The sequence below is a fragment of the Aplidium turbinatum genome, chromosome 8 (assembly GCF_918807975.1).
Source record: "Aplidium turbinatum chromosome 8, kaAplTurb1.1, whole genome shotgun sequence".
In the NCBI taxonomy this organism is placed as follows: domain Eukaryota; kingdom Metazoa; phylum Chordata; class Ascidiacea; order Aplousobranchia; family Polyclinidae; genus Aplidium; species Aplidium turbinatum.
In genome coordinates, this window is record NC_137479.1 from 23,379,031 (window position 1) to 23,401,173 (window position 22,143).

Here is a 22,143-nt window from a genome sequence, read left to right on the forward strand (position 1 = left end):
CTATAGATTCCATATCTGCAGACGTTGACAAAGACCAGTTTTGCGGGTTGGTTACTTCACAAAATCTAGCGTTATCCTTTTTTTTGCAGCCTGTATAGTTAGTAAGAAAAACTAACTGGTAAAGGTGATCAGGTACTATGACACTTCCTCAAATGGGCGATCAACCTAACGCAGAAAGCAATCATTAAGAAAATAAATCAATAAATTCATATATTCAATATATTCGTTGCTTGTGTATAGTTAGCGTTAGTAGTGTTTATGGATAACATTTCTAATGTTTGCCACCAAATTGTCGGTATTCTATGGACGTTGTTTTAGGCTACATGCATAACTTAGCAACACTCTCCGCTGAAGATCTCATTAGTATTATCGTCGAAGTACATTCTCCACTGCCTCGAAAGCAGGATTCGATAAACTCCCTGTCAACCAAGTTTGAACTTGCATTGTACGTATTTCGTTACGTGGTTACAATCGCCCTCAGTTTTCACCTGTACAAGCCTGCGCATCATGTTCCAACAATCTCTTTTAAATATACAACATCAATGGGTCGGTGAGACGACTTGATTTCAAGCTTCAGGTTTTTATTTTCATACTGCTAGTTTTTTTACCGTGAAGACAAATGTACACTTAAACAATCATTATGCGCAAAACCATGCGTCCAGCAGATTCACTGTATACATTGCAGAAAGTAAATGTACAAGGTTCGAAAGAAGAGTTGTTTCAAATATCAAATGACGACTTTTGAGCGTTGTAGAATTTAAAGATTTGGAAAACTCGATACATCATGACGTCAACTCCCAGCCTATTGAAGTCTGAAGATATTGTAAAAAGGGCTGATAGCGGACCAGCTTCTCCTGTTATATTCGTTGCTTGTGTATAAGATGCACGAACCAGCGAAACCATGCAAACGTTCGACATGTCATTTCACGAATAGCGTCTTTATGCGTACATTAAACGTAGAGACGATAGTTGCAAAAAGGAAGGAAAAATTGCCTAAGAAAAGTGACAAAAAGCATGACGGTTTTTATAGATAAGTTAACTTAACGATATCAGGAAAATTACATCGACTCTTGGTTGATTTGAGAACGCCGCAGAAACCAACCCAAACAGTTTTTACATGTCGCCCTCCCAGAAGTCAACAGATTTGGAAGAAGGAGCCAGGTTCTTCTTTGGCTTGACTATCTCGATCACATTTCCTTTTTTAGGCTGAGCTTTGACGACATTAGCAGACGGCTTCTTCACGGGAACTCTACAATCAATGCATTGTTCTCGTTATGTTAGTGAACGAAAAGGCAACATTAGAGCTTGACTGAGAAATAGAGAAATTTAAACACGTTTAACTTGTTGATCTTAACTTCCTTTGCCATAAATAAAAGACAGACGTTAATGTTTCAAAACTGGTCACTTGACAGAGTATGCCTTCGTCACCAGAGTTGCTAGGTAATCCAAGTGGAACTCGGACATATTATGACATGTAATCAAAAATAACACTGGCATCAAAAAAGTCGATAGGGGCACAAATCAATGTCTGAATGATTTGCTAGCTGTCGGACACAACATATGCAATTAGACCAATTTATCGTTTCTGTCCAAATAAAAGGCCACCTAGCAACCCAGTTCGTTACAACACAAGCAGAAAGCCTTCGGGACCACCTTGCGTATTACCAAGCAACTGACACACTCTTAGCCAAAGTGAGAATTTCAACTGAACAAGCAATTTACTCACTTCACCGCATGATCAGCGCTTTGCCCCCTGAAAAATGAAAACGATTAGCCACAAGCAAAACAAGAACAATTACGTATATGTAAGCTCACAAGTCTTCTTTCAAAGTTTTCCTTGCATAAAGCAGAGAGTTGTGGAGTAGGCCAATGCAGCTCGTGGGCGTAACTAACGCAGTTCAATGTTCAGCGATGGCATCAGTCCGTGGTGTCTAAAGCATTTGGCATGTCCGGCACCGGTTCTTAAACTTCAGATCAGTGTATTTTTGATGCGATTCCACACTCCTGGAGCCGATTGGAAGGTTCAAAGTTCATCAACCTCAAAGCAAAAAGGGCCCAAAAGACTACACCACAGTACACCAGTATTTGGTGAAGTTTATCACCGCAGCCAGCTATTCAGACACATTGATCTGACGGTAAATTAATGTGAAAAAGAATTGAATTCCTGGCTCATGACCGCAGTAAAAGCTAGAGATATCAAACAAAAAAAGCATACTTTAAATATCTCTTGTCTTGTTTCATGACCTTCTTCTTCAGCGATTCTTTGTAGCTTTGAATTCCTCCCTTCCAAGGGGTCACGGTCTGGTTCTCACATACCCAGATGTCTTTCGCCACCTAGTGAAGAAATTATTGATTTGTTTTCGTGAAATAAAAATGATGCAAAAACACCACAAAAATGTTTTAAAAAAAGCAAACATCTCAAAAGCTTCAGTTTTCTAGAAAACAAAAAAACCAAGACAACTGCTACACGTTTTCCGATGGTTGATTTTATCAAAGCAGGTGTTAATCAACAAAAGTTAAATTGATTGCACGCTTGCTAACCATGCACCAGCACCACAGACTTCCAGGAAGAAAATCTATAAACTTGAAAAAAGAAAATTCAATAAAAAAGCAGAATCAAAAACACAAAAATCTTCTTCTACCTGGTTGATCAGTCGGAAGTCGTGAGAGACAAGAATCATTCCACCGTTGAAGTCATTGATGGCTTCGGCGAGGGAGTCGATGGTTTCGATATCCAAGTGATTCGTCGGTTCGTCCAAGAGTAGGAGGTTTGGATTTTGCGACGCTAACCAAGCGAACACAACCCTACACTTCTGACCGTCTGATAGATTGCTTATCGGGCACAACTAAAACGAGGGAAATGAGTTAGGAAGTGGATGTGTTTCATGAGCATTTCAGGTGACAGGTAATTCAGAAAGTGGCTCTTTCCGGCAGGAATGGCCCGTTTCGGTGAGTCCGATCCCTTAACGGGGGATTTTTTCAATTTTTTTTTTTAAATTATCGGGTACCGTAGCCTAATTATCGTTGCCGTTTTAGGGTTAGGGGTTAGAGATTAGGAACTCACCGAATCAGACTCACCGAATAGTAGCAGACCCCTTTCCGGAGGCTATAAGATGGGGAAAAACCATTAAATGATACGCTAATAAAACACATATTTGCGGACATACCACGAAAAGTTATCACAACCAAAGTTAAGAGATGTTAGCTAAGCTTCCAATATCAAAATGTGCATGTCGGTCTGCACTGGATGCCGAATCTATCGCAACAGTGGATTTTTGATATAATTTCCATGCAGCGAAGGACAGAAATATTGCAAATTTGACAAATCCACATCGCGTTAAGTTGCATATGGAGACACACAGAGCAGTGGGTACCTGCTGCTTCCCACTGATTCCGTACCGGCCCACCACCTTCCTCAACTGCTCCAAGTCTTTAATCTCAGGATAGCACTTGGACATGTACTGCACTGGTGACAAGGTGAGGTCAAGGAGATCTTGCAAATGCTGGAAGTTTGTAAAGTCATTTTCTTAATAAAACTATTCGCATGCAAAGGATAGCGGTAGAGCCGTTTGGTATTCATATTAGTCCAGTCGCTGAACTTAAAAAAATGGTCAAACCCGGAAAAAAATAATACCAAGCTGAAACTTTGCCAGGTGGTTCTATTGGTGATGTGGAGTCACCAAAAAAAAAGCCCCATGATTCCCCTTTGGGAATAGTGAGTTTTGGCCATTTTTCCATAATGGCCGCAGCCCCCATAGGCCAAAAATTCGAAATCGTCTAAAATTGATGTTTTATACATCATTCGAAAGATAATTTCATACTGAATCACTTTCACAAAAGAACTATGGTCAAAAAATACACACGTTTGAAGTTATTAGCCATTAAATGCGGACTATAAGGCAGAATCCACCATGAGGCTTTAGCCTGGTGCTTTCCGCATTAGATATAAAGTCAAGCGAACAGCACATAGATATGGGCGACTCCAGACGCAAGCGCGACTATGATGATTATGTAATGTTTAGAGATTGGCTTGAACAACGCAATCCGTTTACTTTTGCTGATGAGCATCTACAATCCTTGACATCCGACTGGGTTTCTATATCTGGAGAAGATTTGGTTAATTGTGAGAGATCAGAGGAAATAGGAGCAATCATTCAAAAAACATTGGATGGTCAAAATTTAGCAACTGCAACTATTCAACGCAAAACCTGCATTAAACGACTTGAGGTACTTGGAAATGTTGTAAAGATAGATAAAGAACACGTAAATGTCATCTAATCATTTTTTTTACAAGACTGACCGCTATTGCAGAACGTGAAGACAATGTTGAGAAGTACTTTTCATTCGAAATGACACCATATCCTCCTTCACTGTTCAAGGATGGACTTAATAATCAAAGCTGCTTTGAGAACAACACTAATGAATGATACAGAAGCTGTTGGTAATGACCAGATTGATAAAAATTCATTGTAGGCTATGTTGTTGATAGAGGTGCCCTACTTCACAGAGTCAGATGGTTGAAAGCCTCAACATTTGCTGAATTGGCTCAACTCTATGTATCTTATGTTAGCAGACACTATGATTCTGCTCATGCTATCTTTGATGATGATGGCGTATGAGCAATCTTTTCAGGCAAGATCGGAGGAAAGGAAATCATCAACCACTCAGCAGTCTCGTCGTCCAAGACCCTCAGACCATGCGCACCATGTGGAGGCCGGTGAGTTAGGCAGTGGTGGATGACATGGTCTGCGGTCTGTTCCGTGGCACCACACTCGCATTCTGATGAAGGAACTAGGCCCCACTTGTGCATGTCCGAACGAAAGCGGCCGACGCCAGTTCGCAGGTGGTTAAGCCTGGTCCACGCAAACCTTGCGAGGGACATCCCTGGTGGACGGGGATCGGCGTCGGGTATGAAGTCACGGAGCGTGGAGGTGTGATTTTGCCACTCCGTGTTCTACATGTGGTTCGTCCAGTGTGCCGCACTTAAACCTCGTTCTTAAGTAGTTGTTGTGCGGCAGACACAAAGGGGCGTCTTGATTTCAGCCGCTGCTTTATAAGTGGTTGTCGCTTGAATGTTGCATGGAGGAGATGGTCGGGGTCCAGAGCGCTGCGAGAGAGAGAAATCGTGGTTCCTTTACGGCGTAGCTCAGCGGGTTGGATGCCTGCTGGGATGGGTAGGCAGTCCGTTGGAGTGGGACGCAGGCATCCAGTCACAGTACGCAATGCGTCGTTGATGGCGGTATCAATCTGATGGGTGTGAGAACTACGACACCAGACCGGTGCGCAGTAGCCTACTCAGCGGTGGAAATCTTTGATGGAATGTTATCTTTGATGGATATAAATACGCTTCTACAAAGTCAAATGAGCATATTTGACAAACTGCTAGTAAAAAGTGTCCAAATGTTGAAGTGGCGCCCGGAAGTGGCGTCTATCAATTCTGTAGGCTACCAGCTACACAAGATCGTTTTCTTTTGAATGAGCACAACAAAGCTCAATTTATTGATGATTTCTGAGAGATTTCTAAGAAAGATGGACAGCAAATAACTAACTGTGATGGTGATGCTGACACTGAAATTGTGGAAACAGCAATCAATCTTTCTGCAAGCAGACGAAATCCTATTGTTATTGTAGCCGACGACACAGACATCATTGTTATGTTACTTTATCATTGGAGGGAAGATTTTCAAGATGTTGTATTTTTCCAAGAAAAGGCTCAGAAGGGATGGAGCATGAAAACTGTTCCACCACCACTGGAGACAATCAGAGAACATCTTCTGTTTATTCATGCATAGTCCAGCTGTGATACTGTTTCGGCTCCATTTGGAAAAGGAAGCTTTCTCAAGCTTGTGAAAAAATCTGATGAACTAAAATATTTATCCATGGAAATGAGCGATGTTTGGGAAGACCAAGCTACGCAGAAGAGAGGCAATTTAAGATAATTTCCTTGATCTTTTAAATATCCATGTAATAAGTTATTATTTCATATACCTTCCATTATTAATTCTACTTTAGACATAGAAAGTATATGGAGATGGCAACCCAGGGGTGTGTTGGAACCAACCAAATCTCGTCCGCCCCGATAGCTCAGTTGGTTAGCGCGTCACTTCTGGAACGAAGAAGCTTCAAGATCAAGCGCGCTGGTTCGACTCTCGGGTGTGCGCTTGAGCAACGTACGTTAAGGACTGCTCTTCATTCAGCGGCATTTAATGGATGGAATAATTCCCCGGCAACAAGACTTCAACAATTGGAAACTTCATTCTGTCAATCTCGGTGACCGGGCCTGCGTCAATGATTCAAAGCCTCCACAAGTATGCGAAACTGCCAGGATTAAGCTCTGCAAGAAGTTTTAGATGTTGTTGTTTATATATTGAGTTATCCAAAATCAGTTTGAGGAGTAACTTTGGATGGAAAATTGTACACTTTTTCGTAAGCTCTGGTTTACCCATGCAGTAATTCATTGCTTGTCACTCCTCACAAAAATCCACCAGGCTAAAGCCTAATGGTGGAATCTACCTTATAGTCCGCATTTAATGGCTAATAACTTCAAACGTGTGTATTTTTTGACCATAGTTCTTTTGTGAAAGTGATTCAGTATGAAATTATCTTTCGAATGAGGTATAAATCATTAATTTTAGACGATTTCGAATTTTTGGCCTATGGGGGCTGCGGCCATTATGGAAAAATGGCCATAACTCACTATTCCCAAAGGGGAATTATGGGGCTTTTTTTTTGGTGACTCCACATCACAAATCGAACCTCCTGACAAAATTTCAGCTTGGTATTATTTTTTTCCGGGTCAAATCATTCAGCGACTGGACTATATGTGGCCTCTTTCCTGTTTCAGCCAGACTTAGAAAGCACATTATAATCACCATTGTTTTGGTAATTGGGCAATCGTAACCAAAGGGTAACTTGAGAGCACGACTACAAAAAGTTAGTGGTGGCATCGTTAAAAGCAGCAATCAAAAATACCGACCAACGCAGTAACATTATGAAGCATTGGCTACGCGAACCAGATGTAATCAACTTATTGACAGATTTTTTTAGCAGATTGCGAAATATTAAAATGAAACAAAGAAATTGATTTCCGGTACAACTCGACGACGATACATGGCAAACATACCCACCTGATGATACCTGGCAATCTTCAGATGACTGTGCCGTCGAATGATGCCGTCTGTCGGGCTCAACTATAAAAATTTAAAACTGCTATGTTCAATCGAACCACAAACGATCTACGACTTTTGATCGCAATGAAATAAAATCAGTCACGATGAAAATGAAGTTTATTCAAGTGTCGGATGTTAGGTAAGCTCTTTGGTAAAACTACTTAACAGGCAAGGCGCATCTTTAACAGAAAGCCAAGACAAAAGACAATATTGCATTGACTTTGACACAACAGTAGAGCTGAGAAAAGCGGCTACTCACTTCCCCGCAGATCAGTTTCAACAATGTTGACTTGCCTGCCCCGTTTGGGCCGACCAAAGCCAGTCTGGTGTCCATGTCAACTCCAAACTCTACATCCCTGTAGATCCACGGCTGCGGATGATAACGAAATTATAAACTAGTGCTAACACTTTGTAGCCTTGTAATGGTAAAGTACTGGCAAATAGGTTGAGAACCAATTTTCAAACTAGATTGCACATAAACCTGAATACATTAATTAAGCAATTTTTGTAGTACAAAATGTATTGCACAAACACACGAATTCAGACAAATTCGGTGACAAAGAACTGATATATTTAATACCGAAACTTTGAATGATATGAGATGTTCTACTGGTGCAAATTAAGCTAAACTATCACAAGATGTATACAGTGACAATCTGCTTTTATTCCGACGTTTCGTCAATCAAACACGACTGACTTCTTCAGGGGGCTAGACCAGGTAGTGACTACCTGTCTAGCATGGCAAAACACAGGACATATTGCTGAAAACAACTAAACATGCAAAATGAAAATTCAACTTCTGGACAAAAACTTATCGCGCGCAAAGTTTGAAATAAGTTAGAAAAAAGGGGGGACTTAATTGCGATCAACAAGGAACTTAAATAACAACAAGATAGGAATAAAAGCAGATTGTCACTGTATACATCTTGTGATAGTTTAGCTTAATTTGCACCAGTAGAACATCTCATATCATTTAATTTAATGCCTGGTGAACAGCCTCATTCAATTTTCATCGAAACTTTGATGTTCACATTTGAGTTAGGCGTGCATGCAAAAGGTGTCAGCTTGCCAAAATAACGTGAAGACTAAAACGTAACGAACATCCAGTGAAAACAATTGAAACAACGAACCGTTTCGTCAGAATACCGAAAGCTGATGGTCTGGACCATAAGAACAGGAGGAGACAGCCTCGTGCACTCCGGGAAGTAGAAATTGAAGCCTTGCTCAGATCGAATCTTCTCAGTCAGACCTGTATGATTAAAAGGTGAATGAATGCACGTCTAAAGAAAGATATTTTAGATATGCTCAGTATTTGCTCAAATTGTTTTCATTTTGGCATAGACTTAGCGATATGTGGTAAAGTGAAACATATCGCTAAGTCTATGTATGCAATGTTATTTGTGCGGGATAAATCTTTATTAGTAAGAGTTACTGATTTCATTTCAACGTAATTGTGAGTGGTTGCTTTGAGTTTGAATAGGTTAATGAAGCGCCCTTTAAAAGCCAACTTCACTTTTAAAAAATTCTTTTTCCACATTACTTCAACTTCGCTAGGCTATTGCTCGAAGAGAAGTTATGTAATCTAGACGGCATGCAGTGGACGGAAATTACAAACAATTTTTCGAATGAAGACGTTTCCAGAAGCGAGTCTAAAAGCATGAGCAGCAATACCTTTTTCAACCATTTTAGCCAGTGTCTTCTCTTTGCTTTGAGCCTGCCTAGCAAGCTTCGCACTGCCGTGTCCAAACCGAGCTATGTAGTCCTGAAACATACAACAGCTAAATGTTGTTGTATACAACATACATACAACAAAAAATTGCAACTACACGGCAGTCTGGTACTTTTTAAATGCAGGTTTTAATAGAGTCACCAAAAATTTCTGGAAGACAAAAAGCATCCTCTACCACGCAATGCTTTGGGGAGCATTGGTTTCATCACTGACCTTCATGTGGTTGATCTGGTCCTGTTCTTTCTGATATCGTTTCATTTGATTTTCATCCAACTCTCCTCTAGTTTGAATGAACGCGTCGTAGTTTCCCTGGAAAGCGTCATTGTGATGTTATTTAATGAGAAAAACGGAGCACATACAAAAGCGAATCCAACCCAGATTTTTATTGCTCAGGTCGTCTTTGGGCTCACTGTTCAGTGTACACATCATCTTATTATCAGAAGAACATTGCTTTAAAATCACACCACCCATAAGAGTTAGCAAGCTTTTTAAGCGTGAGCGTAAAATAGGCATGGACAGTCAACTTTACGTTATCGCAATATCCAAATCTTGGTATACCGTGAAGTAGTGTAGCTTCTTTTGGTGCATGTGGATTATTCTAGTGCAAACTCCGTTGAGGAAATCTTGCGAATGGGAGATCAGCACAAGGATGTTTTTGAACCTAAACGCAACCAGAAAAAAGGTAAGATTTTGCCAAGTTCGACATTAAAATATCTGAGGTTCCATAACTAAATCATGCTGAACACCCTTTGGATAATAATACACGCCGATACAGAAAGCAAAAGTGACGACATCATCAGCAGTAACAACAAACTGACTTTTTCAATTCTTCCTCCAACCACACGCAAGCATCAAGATCGAGATGATTGGTCGGTTCATCCAGCAGGAGCAAGTACGGTTTCAGAAATAACGCCCTGTTGTTGTTGAGAAAATATTATTTTCAACATTATCCTGAGTCACAACCCTACGTCGTCCGTGTAGTCACACTTATGACGTCACATTTTTCATTGCTTTTATTCCTTCCTTAGATTTGGTTAGAAGTGCACTAGAGTCTCTACTAGAGTATGTACATACTGAGATCGCACACCATTTTGTAACGAGTCATGTTTTGTTATCCTACAACAAACCTCTGGACAAATTAAAAAAAATCGTGAAGTAAAAATAGATATTGAAGTACTGATAACCTAAAATACGCATCTATGTTCTGTTTGGTACAAGTATTGACAAAACAGTAAAACACATGCTACTTTTTGTACGTAAGAACAAAAGGCCATGCTTGAATTTTAAAAAAATTTGCAAACGGTTATCAGAAGTGAACTAACAAATAAGGCACGAGTAGCGTCCACACAGAGCATATACTTTTGAACGGGACCAATATTGCATGTAAAAAAAATCACACTACCTGGCCAATGATACTCTCATTCTCCAACCACCAGAAAAGTCTGAAAGTTTCTTCTTCTGCATTTCAGCAGTAAATCCGAGACCGAACAGTATTCTTGCCGCTCGCACTTCGGCCATGTCTGACCCAAGCTCATCAAGGCGTTCGTAGATTTTGAACAGCTCTTCACTTTCCGCTAATGAAAGGAAAAGAACAAGTAAAAATACAGCACGAATACACGCAATACTCACTGAGAATCTTCAAGCGGATAAATAAAAACCTTAACTTTTAAATTAATATAATATAAAGAAAAGATTAGACGTTGGGATTTCATCAAACACGATTGTTTTGAAAGTGAAGTCTTTTAGTATGGTATAACTACGATACTACTGGATTCAGAAACATTGCAAGTAAGTTTTCGTTTGCATGGTGAAATCGACCTTTGAGTTTGAAAAACAACGGAATGGCCCGTTTCGGCTAGTCCGATTCGGCTGATCCGATTCGGCTAGTCCGATTCGGCTATTACCCTTTTCGGCTACAGCCCGATTCGGCTAGTCCGATTTGGCTGATCCGATTCGGCTAGTTCCCTATTGGGCTACAGTCTTTAGCGGTTAATTCCCTATTCGGCAATTTTTTGAAAATCCAACGATAATCCTTCTGTAATCCAACAAAATCCAACATCGTTTCTTTTGCATTCCGACAAATTTAGCGAAAAATGTTTGAATAATTAAATTTCTTTTACAGTTGAAATTATCGAAGCTTTAGATGAGTGGGGTTTTGACCTAACCATTGAGATCTTAAAACTAAAAAGCGAATTAAATTTATTTTTGAACTATTACTGTTTGCTCAGATGAAATTGACATGTATCATGCGTCGCCGTCTGCATGCAAACTTAGAATATATTAGAATCCTCAACTATTACAAAATTCTAAATCTAACGACGCTTTCTGTTTATTTACTGTAGAGAATTTTGTATTTTGATCTCGAAGCTTTAGATGAGTGGAGTTTAGACCTAACCACTGAGATCATAAATCATATTTATGACACCGGTTACATCCCTAGTGATATGGTACGTTCCATATTCATAACTTTACCAAAGAAAACCGGAGCAACAGAATGGTCACTCCACAGAACAATTAGCCTTGTGAATTACGTAACAAACAGCTTACTCCGAATCATGTTGATGCGATTGAGACCAAAACTACAATCGGAAATTTCAACAGCACAATTTTTATTTGTTCCAGACAAAGGGACCACAAAAGGAATTTTTACATTAAAAATGATAACAGAGAGATGTGTCCGATCTCCAGATCTTATCAACGCTTACAGTGAGATGATTTTGAGAGACATCGAACATATGAATGGAGTAAAGGTTGGGGTACAAAATGTAACAAGCTTGAGATACGCTGATGAATGATGATACAGTCCTGATAGCAGAATCTGCAAACGATCTACAGGACTTATTAAATTGTGCTGTCAATAACAGTACACGAATGGGTAAGAGTTAAATTCAAACACAGAATGTATGACCGTATCAAAAATGAAAACTTATCCAAATTGCAACCATACATTCAATGGTGTGTTGCACTCAATGGTGTGAAACAAGTTGATAAATTGAAATATCTTGGGTACACTATAACTTGCGATGGCAAAGTGACACTGAAATTAAAAAGAGAATCGCTATAGCAAAGGATACTTTCAGTAAAATGAGCGTAGTCTTCAGGAATCGCAACATGACAACAAAGACCAAAATTAAACTTTTGAAAGCATATGTAATATCAATTCTAACCTACGGATGTGAATGCTAGACAATAAGTAACGATATGATAATAAGAACAGTTAGAAGGCGCCAGATGCAATTTGTAGGTCATATTTACCGACAGGGAGATTTGGGATGGGAAAAAGAAGCAGTGGCCGTCAAAGATTAACTTATTTAAACAGATTGAATCAATGGGCCACAAACACAACAGTTAAAACGAACGATTTTATACGAATGGCAAATGACAGAAAAGATTGGAAGACCATGATCGCCAACGTCTGTATCAGATGAGACACATAATCATCATCAATCGTTTCTTTTGCATTCCGACAAAGAAAAATAAATTGAATTGAAATTTAGCGAAACATAAAAAGCGAATTGAATTTATTTTTGGACTATTAAATTAAAATGTTGCTCACATAAACTTGACATGTATCCTGCGTCACCGTCTGTATGCAAACTTAGAATATATTCGAATCCTCAACTATTACAAAATTCCAATCCCTAGTTTAACAAGTCAATACAATCAATACGGTACATAACAAGTAGGGTGGGTCGAAACGGACTTTTTCTCCGATTTCATTGCTACAAACTTTCTTTCTTGCGAATAATCATAAAACGACATTCCTGAAAGTTTGAGCTTGATCGAACATCGTCTTCATTTCTAAAAATGCTGATTCTTGCCAGTGTTCACTACCTGTGAAATAAGTAGGGCCAGTAAAAGTCATTAAAGTCATATTTTTTTGGTAATGCAGAAAGTTGTCAAACCGATAACAGTGAAACAACGACGTTTCTACGGTGTCTATTTAAGAAGTTATAAAGTCATAAAAAGTTATATTTTCTGTTTTAGATCATAAAATATGACTTCATTTTTACTTCAAAATACAAAGATTGAGCCGGAGTAACTTTGTAAATGCAGTTCAAACAGCTCCTGTAGACATTGAACTTTGATAATAATTTGTGGAAGGGAGGCAATGAGAGTTCTCACGCTGAGTCTCACTTAGCATTGGAAGCAACATTTTTATTACTTTCTGTAGCCTAGTAATAGCGCTTGCTGTTTGATGTTAATTTGCATTGTGACATCATCTTGACACATTATTTTGCAACACACAATCCAGTCTCTGAACATTATAAACACTTGCAGTAGGCCACTACGTCGCTAATAAGCTGAACCGTCGTAACTCCAAAAATGCAGTTTTGAGAAAATTGAATTTTAAAGTTCACGCTGTGTTTGCTGTACATTGTTTGATCTTTCTAAAAGTTCTCTAACGGAAAAACATGAAAACTATATATACATTGTCTTTCATGGAGCTTTGTTGTTGAAAAAAAGATAATTCTTTTTTGCAAAAATTGAACGTTAGAAAAATGAGTATGGACATACGATAGTTTAACAATAAAAAATTGTCGAAATGTAGTTACAATAAAACAGCAAAATTGTTATGCGAAATAGAAAGAAATATAAGTAAGCCTTGAATATCAACATGCAAAAAACGATTGAAAGAAAAATTACCTAAAAGAAAAGGGAGTGTTAACGTGAAACGTGTAAAATTACTTTCAGAGCAGAGTATCGTAAGTCCCATTTTATTATTTTGCAAAACTATCGTAACTCCAATTTGCGATAGTTCATCATTCTGTATCATCAAAACTAAAGCAGATGGACTTACGATGCTTTAACAAAATAAACTGTAGTTTATAAAGATATCAAATCAACCAAAAACGCAATTTTGAAAAATTTGGACTTACGATAGTTCAGCTTAACGGCGACTAAGTCAACCAGTGCTGAGACCTCAAGAGTCAAGGGTACTTTTCGAGTACAGAGCTTTGACTCGTACTACTAAGTAGCTGGTTTGGTAGGTAGGCCTACACATAGGCGCCGACTTTTATTTTTGCACGGGGTGGCAGATAGCACAATATGGCAACCTATAAACTTTCAAACTGCATGTTTTTGTTTGATTTTTACTAAGCATTCGAAAATTGCATTTTTTTAATTTGAAAATAGATATTCATTTAGGGGGTGGAGCTAATTTTATTTCCAAGTATTTTATAGCTGTCATAATTTATAGCGATATTAAGCAGTTTAAAATTTTTCAAAAAAGATTTTTGGGAGAGGCAATGGAAAGATCGTATTTTATTGATTAATAAATCCCATTGTAAACCTAACAAATGTAACAATGACTTATGAAAAGTAACAAATAAAACGATCCCAACAACAAGGAAACAAATCGTAGCCACGTGTTGCGTAATCTTCACGTAGCTTGCTTGATGTTACGCAAGTATCATGCTTGTGACAAAAACAATCATTTTCTTCGCAATACTGTATTGGTTCACCTCTTGCTTTACGTTGACTTGAAGCGAAAACCAATAATCAAAAAAAGATTTAAACGTCCGTTCAAATTACATTTATTTGCAGTAAGTAATGTAACCTAAACGGGGTGGCTGCCATCATGCCATAGAGGTTATGGGGTGGCGTGGCTGGCCACCCCGCAAGTCGGCGCCAGTGGATGCATTAGACATTTGAATTTTTGTAGTGATTTTCAAGTGAAATAGAAGTGTTTTGTTAGTTGTTCGAGTGTGTTATTGTTCAAAATACATGTAAAAACTTACATACGAGTTATTAATTAGAGATTAGCATAAATTTGATGCTTAAAACAAAGTCATATATTATCATATATTTCAAAAAATAAAGTCATATTTTTCAATTTTTTAGGTAAAAAAATGGCCCTAGTAATAAGTAATAGCACAACGTCACTATCAAAGCAGTTGTTATTATTAGGGTAGGGCAGTCCGTGGTGCATTCCCAGGTCCAACGTCAATGCAGGTGAACAACGGTTGCAATTATTACAATTCAAGTACTTGACATTTCTTGGCACATTTTCTCAAATGATCAAAATATAGTCATCATAACACACATTATTACCTGATTTGTTGCCACACAAGTGTTGATGCGAGCCTTGCATTTCTCATCACGTCGGGAACAACGCCAGTATTTCTTAAGCCCGTCTGGACTATATTGAGCTAGTTGAAACATGTAGCCATCATGTAGAAAAACCTCACCTTTGCGCTGCGTACTAATCGATTCCTCTGCCATGATCAAGTAACATCAACTGAGAGTCTAACGAAGGAACTAACCAAAGGAATTTCAGGTCATGTAACGCCGAAACCCAGGTTTACTCTAAACTGCCACTTAGGTTTTAACTTCATCTTTTATTGCAAACGCTATTTGGCAACTGTCTTTTTTTCGTTGACACGTTTTCGCTGAGACTTTATCTCATTAACCCCTATTGGTAATCATGAAAACTGTTGTTTTCATGTAAAACACATATTTTGAACGAACCCAGACATCAAAACTCGTCATTTTTACATTGATTCAACGTCTGCAGACGTTGAATCAATGTAAAAATGACAGATTTTGCCGTCTGGGAAGGCACTCAAAGGTAAACACTGGATAAAATGCAAGAATGCAAAAGATACCATATTGTCGAATTAAAATACAAAATTCTCTAAATAAACAGAAGAACCGGACATACATTTCTCTGTTATCATTTTTAATGTAAAAAATTCCTTTTGTGGTCCCTTTGTCTGGAACAAATAAAAACTGTGCTGTTGAAATTTCCGATTGTAGTTTTGGTCTCAATCTCATCAACATGATTCGGAGTAAGCTGTTTGTTACGTAATTCACAAGGCTAATTGTTCTGTGGAGTGACCATTCTGTTGCTCCGGTTTTCTTTGGTAAAGTTATGAATATGGAACGTACCATATCACTAGGGATGTAACCGGTGTCATAAATATGATTTATGATCTCAGTGGTTAGGTCTAAACTCCACTCATCTAAAGCTTCGAGATCAAAATACAAAATTCTCTACAGTAAATAAACAGAAAGTGTCGTTGGATTTAGAATTTTGTAATAGTTGAGGATTCTAATATATTCTAAGTTTGCATGCAGACGGCGACGCATGATACATGTCAATTTTATCTGAGCAAACATTGATAGTTCAAAAATAAATTTAATTCGCTTTTTAGTTTTAAGATCTCAATGGTTAGGTCTAAACCCCACTCATCTAAAGCTTCGATGATTTCAACTATAAAAGAAGCGATATTACAACATTCTCTAAATAAACAGAAGACGTTGTCTATTTTATGTGAGCAAACAGTTCAATTTAATAGTTCAAACATTTTTCGCTAAATTTCATTTCAATTTGTTTTTCTTTGTCGGAATGCAAAAGAAACGATGTTGGATTACAGAAGGATTATCGTTGGATTTTCAAAAAATTGCCGAATAGGGAACTAACAGATAAAGACTGTAGCCCAATAGGGAACTAGCCGAATCGGATCAGCCAAATCGGACTAGCCGAATCGGGCTGTAGCCGAAAAGGGTAATAGCCGAATCGGACTAGCCGAATCGGGTCAGCCGAATCGGACTAGCCGAATAGTAGCAGACCCGAAAAACAATGAACCCATATCCTTCTGAATCCGAGTCTCTTGGTCATATTTTCAAGGTAGCCTTAGAATCTAAGACTTAGATAGGGGTAACTTAAAAGAAATGAATGTTTTTTTCGAGACAAATTATTTTTTTGTGAAAGTTTTGGCTCTCAGTTTCAACTGATGCTAGAAGCAGGAGAGTACAAGTAAAACAAAGCAAGATTGCGTTACTTTAATTGTTCTATGTTCAAATACTGTATAATACAAACTCTTTTTAGCTAAAAATAAGTCAACAAACAAAAATGTCAATAGTTTAAATTCAAATAAGCAACAAGACATCATTAACAGAAAAAATAACGTCAGTGTAACATTTTCACCAAAAGGTTGTTTGGATATGAATAATAGACTAAGTCTAGCCTTCAACCAAAACTTTTCATGTCAAACAAAGTAACTTTGTGGATTGCAAATGGTAATTGGTCAATCTTGGATCTATACCTGCTTTCACTTATAAATAGACTACTGAAATGTTTCCAAATAAGCAAAATTTACACTCACCTTATGACATCACAATGCAAAAATACAAGCGTGCAATTAAAGAAATCGTGTTTTATCTGTAGTACCCTCTTGCTCCTAGCGGAATGGCCCGTTTCGGTGAGTCCGATCCCTATTCGGTAATTTTTTCAATTTTTTTTTTAAATTATCGGGTACGGTAGCCTATTTATCATTGCCGTTTTAGGGTTAGGGGTTAAGGGATAGGGTTAGAGGTTAGGAACCCACCGAATCGGACTCACCGAATAGTAGCAGACCCTGTTCCTAGCGTCAGTTTAAAGTTTAAACTGACGGTAGTAAAATAACTACAAAAATTTTGTAAGTGTATCTTTAATTTATGTTTCGCATAGAATTGCTTCAATAAGATATTTTTAGTCATGTGTAGGAATTTTTCAATTTTATTCTTATTCATAGCCGTTGGACAATGGACAGCAGTTAACCCAAAATTTAAAGGAATTAAACAATTAGCTGGACTCTCCATTATCAGATTAACACCAAAGCCGGATTTCTAGCATCAACAAGCTTGGAACTCTTCTTTATGTGCTGTCAGTTTAAACTGACGTTGGGAGGATAGGGGTTAAACAAACTCTACCGGTCATAAACTATTGTGGATAATAGACAATTGAACTGAAAGAAAATACACCATAAAAAAATATGCAGAGCTGGAGACCACGCCGATCATGTCAAACACCTCAAACTTACGATCATCATGAGTTAGTCGTTCAGCCTCCGCTTCCAACCGATGTCGCTCCTCATCAACATCAAGGACATACACGAGAGGAGTCTTGTCCATGGCAGGAGCTTCGTGCTGGAGGTGAAAGCTGTCAATGTGATCTGGGATAGGGACTTCTCTGGCCCCCAAAGTTGCCATCATGGTAGACTTGCCTGAACAAGAAGATTCAAACTTGATTAGTCGACTATTCCTTCGCTCCATTAGGCTAAAGTTGATATCACAATTTATTTGTTAAAAATTTTTATTGTAATTATTATGTTAATAACTCACCACACCCATTTGGCCCAATTAAGCCGTAACGATTTCCGGAGTTCAATTCTAAATTTGTGTCTTGAAACAAAACCTGTAAGAGGAATGCAACACATACCATATTTCAAATACAGTTTTTCAATGGAAAGCAAATGATAAGCATAATTATGCAGATAATTAGCAATGAAAATTACAAAGTTAAAGAAAAAGCAAAATGTATATTTTTATTGTTGCATTTTTTATAAGAATCATTGTTATTAAGACAACTTAAGTTGTCCAAATACTATCAGTTATACTTTCAATTAAATAAAAAGTTTTACATAAGAATTTCACAGTCAAAAACATGTAATCACCTATGAACAAAAATGCCTCAACTTTACTGTACGGCACTATTATAAAAATATGAAGTTGTATAAAAATAACATTAACACAGTTAGCTGTTACGACCTGTCCATGAAACGTGCATGAAAAATTGTGAATGTGAAGATCTGATGATATGGGATGGGAAGCAAGCACTCCTGTGCAAGAACGTGTGTGTTTGTCTGCTTCTTTTATATTAACTGATGCCACCCCATTACCTGTAACACAATGCTCTGAAAATGAAACAGATGGTTTTCTATGGCAATGTATCAATAACTAATATCAGTGATACCTGTTCTTGTATCATGTATCAATAACTAATATCAGTGGTACCTGTTATTTTACAGATAATTTGATGGGGTAAAAATATGTGGTAATGTTAGTTGTAATAGCAACAACAATGCAATGGACAATTGGACATCATAATTAAAGGTTTTACTAATTTAACGTTTTTGAAGAATGGTATATGGAAACATTGAAGCTGATTTAGACGCTTAATCATCCTCATGAATCACACAAGGAAAGCTTCTGTTACATAGACATATGAATTCTTATAAATCTGATTTTGATATTTATTGAAAATACAACAAGAACCCTAAGAGTCACAGAAGTTGCCAAATATTTTGTTCAAAAATTTCAATAAAAAATAATTTTCAAGCATGTTACACTTCCACTTCAAAAACATACAAGAAAGTATACCATGTTCAAAACATCTTTCCATAAACTAAGCTACATTACATTTTAAAATCCAAACAAGCTTGTTTAGCTGTGAGGCAGATGCCTGTGAGAATCTTAACAGACTGCAGTGATCAGTCAAAACTGTAGCGCACCCAGCATGGGGCTAAGGGGGCTCAAGCTCCCCCCAAAAAAACTGGCACCAAAATGAAGCTTTTGTATGTTTTCCATTTATACCTTTTGATTACAGGTTAGATATGAATAAGGACCGGAGGAATAATTACAATTGTGACATCATAGATACAGACTCTGCACAATCATAAGTGATGGTTTGCTCTGCCTCATTCATAGTCAACTATTTAAATCAGATATTTTTCCAAGGACCCCTGGCACAGGTATCGCAACCGGTGGGTTGTGGGCCGTGAGTGCCTTTAAATATTAATCAAAGGGATATGCATAAGCCAATTGTCACTATCCCTTTGTCGCAAATCACTCTGCCGACATTCCTGAAATAGCCACTCCCCTAATTTTTTTTCTGGGTGCGCTACTGAGTCAAAATCATCCATCTCGGTTGTATGGCTTAGATTAACTTCTTTAAAAAAACTTGCTTTACTTTGGGTTTTGGAATTGGATCACATTCACTCAAATCAAAATTTTTCCTCTTGTACCTTTATCAGCATTGCCACATCAGGCCTTGAAACTGAAGGCGGCCATGGCCGCGATTAACCTACAAAAACCAACATTTTGTCCGCCGGTTTCGCCCTTCCGTCGGCCGCATTTGTCCGACATGAAGTTTCGAGAAAATTTTACGCAAGCGGCCTTGTGAATAAAGTATAATACTTTGCCACTTATAATCACAAAGGATTAGAAAGCAGTCAAAGCACCTGATAAATCACAATACACACTGTCTATGCTTGAATTGTTAACATTATTGACTGACCAAGTAGCAGCTGATGTCTGACGATAAGCAGGATGCAAGTGACATCACAATACACTTTATTGATGCGATATATTCAGTCTTCGAAATTAGCGTCGGCAATAAAAATGCCGAGGCCACACGAGCGCTTGTAAGGTTAGGGTTAGACATTCCTCCCAGTCGTTATGGTACAGCCATAGATTTGTTCCTTAGACAACACCCTGATGGAGCTCTATGAAAAAGAAAGAGGTGTGTGGAAGTGTGTCAAAGCCCGAAAGTCGCAAAACGTGGACGCTTCATTGCGAAAGGCGAAGACGGTGTAGATTTACAGCCAAGCCTCTTGATGTGTCAGATTCCAGTGATGACGTGACAACATCGTGCTCCGATACAGCATCTGATGATTCCGATTCTGACAGCTATTTCTTTATCAAACAGACTTTGTGTTGTTCGCAGTGTCGCAATTGTGCCGAAATTATGTTAGTGTATACGTAAATCGAGGCAATCTGCTCGCAGGGAGCTATTAATTTGTTACCGGTACCTGGTTGGGCAATTAACGTTATTTTATGATAATTCAACGTGGCTAGATGTCGAATTAATGTAAAACAAACGTAAATTTCTTATTGGGCATTGTTGTTACGAAGTAGCCTATAACCCGCCGGAAAATTAAATCGATCTGTGCTGACTCGAACGTTGAATCAACCCAAAATAAACTTACTTTTCCGCCCGTGAGTTATTTAACGTGAATTAATGTAACAGCGTGCGACGTGCGTATCTTGTTGCTCGCTTTATCGCTACTTTTGGTATTATTACATCACAACAAATCAAACAGTGCGGTCGTGATAGACTACTCTCTAGTATATTTTTCGCTTCTCGTTTTGGTACAATTGTTTCGTAATAAACGTTCACAGCAATTGCCGAGGCAATTTCAACTTTTTTCGTTTGGCCTCGGCAACGTTTCTGCCGAAGTAAAAATGTGCTAATTTTGAAGACTGTATGTTGATGCGTGTCGACGTTCCGATGGCCGCCATGTGCTTGTGATTGGCCGCCGAACAGCTTGCTTCAGTCGGACACGTTTGGCCGCCGGATAAAAAAAGTTGTTTCGAGGCCTGCACACGCTTTAAATTTGTAAGTCAATTTCCATCAAACACAAGGCCAAAAGTACTAATAACTTGCATGTTGAAAAGAGCTCATAGTTTGTAAAATCAATCAAAGAAACTGCTGGTGTTTATCTGTGTAACCCGAAAGTTTTTTTAGCCTACAGCAGGTCTCTAAGCACTTGGCGGCCATCAAGTCGTTAAATGGCCTCCGAAACTACCGCGCCGGCAGGCCATGTTTGGTCGCTGGTTTCCATAAGCCAGCATTTCTCTACAACGTTCCTATTTCAAACTTTTTTCTCCACTCTTGTTTGTACGTGAAACATTTTCTCTTCACTCGTATTTGCAACATATTTTCACAAACAAGGTAAAGTCTGTCACATGCCTATAAGAAATATTGATGATAAAAGTTTCGCAAAAAGTCTGAGCAAAGTCCTTTAAAATAAAAAGTTTTTCCAAAAACGTAATTTGAAAACCAAAATAAATTCACATATTTAGCATAAAAAGATAAAACTTATATAATACAAGTTGTGACAACATTATGATAAACAAAACTGATAATTTTTTTTTCTGTTAAAATATTTTCAGTTTTAAAATATTTACAAATTTGTGAAGTGATCGCAATTGTCTCAATGGTAGCCTAACAAATACGCACATCGAGCCTACACCACTTTAATTTTTTTTAAATAAACAACCAATGACAATTTTTATACTTAGTGTGTCTTCTGTTGAAGGTTTTTCATTTTCTTGGCCATTGACAGGATTTTTAGAAGAACGTGATTTATTCTTTGCAGCTTCTTTCTTTTTAGCGGCACGCTTTTTTGCAGCTTCAGAAGGCATTTCTTTTTAGTATTTTTTTTATATTTTTTAAAGTTACTATAACAGTTTTAAAATTTAAATCCTGAATCTACATTATGTGAAATAATTTATTTGAACACTTGGTAAAAAATGTAATCTAAAAAATTGAAGTCAACACCTAGATTTTATTTTAGCATACAATATTATATAATTTTTTCCAAGTCTAAAATAGTTGACAGTTATTAATAGCTAGCCTCTTTCGTTATCAATGCACCTAATCACTTTCTAGACTAGGGATGTGCTAGTAGTGCTGAT

General features: G+C 37.9%; 1 protein-coding gene across 1 annotated transcript; it reads right to left on the reverse strand.

The window, feature by feature from the left end:
• Positions 1–7: 7 nt before the first annotated feature.
• Positions 8–21,933, reverse strand: LOC145776363 (ATP-binding cassette sub-family F member 2-like). The gene is made up of 17 exons (XM_082587759.1): positions 21,744–21,933; positions 18,433–18,563; positions 18,007–18,079; positions 17,706–17,888; positions 10,301–10,472; positions 9,717–9,812; positions 9,457–9,559; positions 9,112–9,207; positions 8,841–8,931; positions 8,300–8,418; positions 7,429–7,539; positions 7,128–7,190; positions 3,375–3,503; positions 2,643–2,846; positions 2,216–2,334; positions 1,727–1,753; positions 8–1,249 (listed from the first exon to the last, which is right to left on the reverse strand). Exons 1-17 carry the CDS (start codon positions 21,868–21,870, stop codon positions 1,114–1,116), a joined length of 1,980 nt encoding a protein of 659 aa, XP_082443885.1. The 5' UTR covers positions 21,871–21,933; the 3' UTR covers positions 8–1,113.
• Positions 21,934–22,143: the final 210 nt, after the last annotated feature.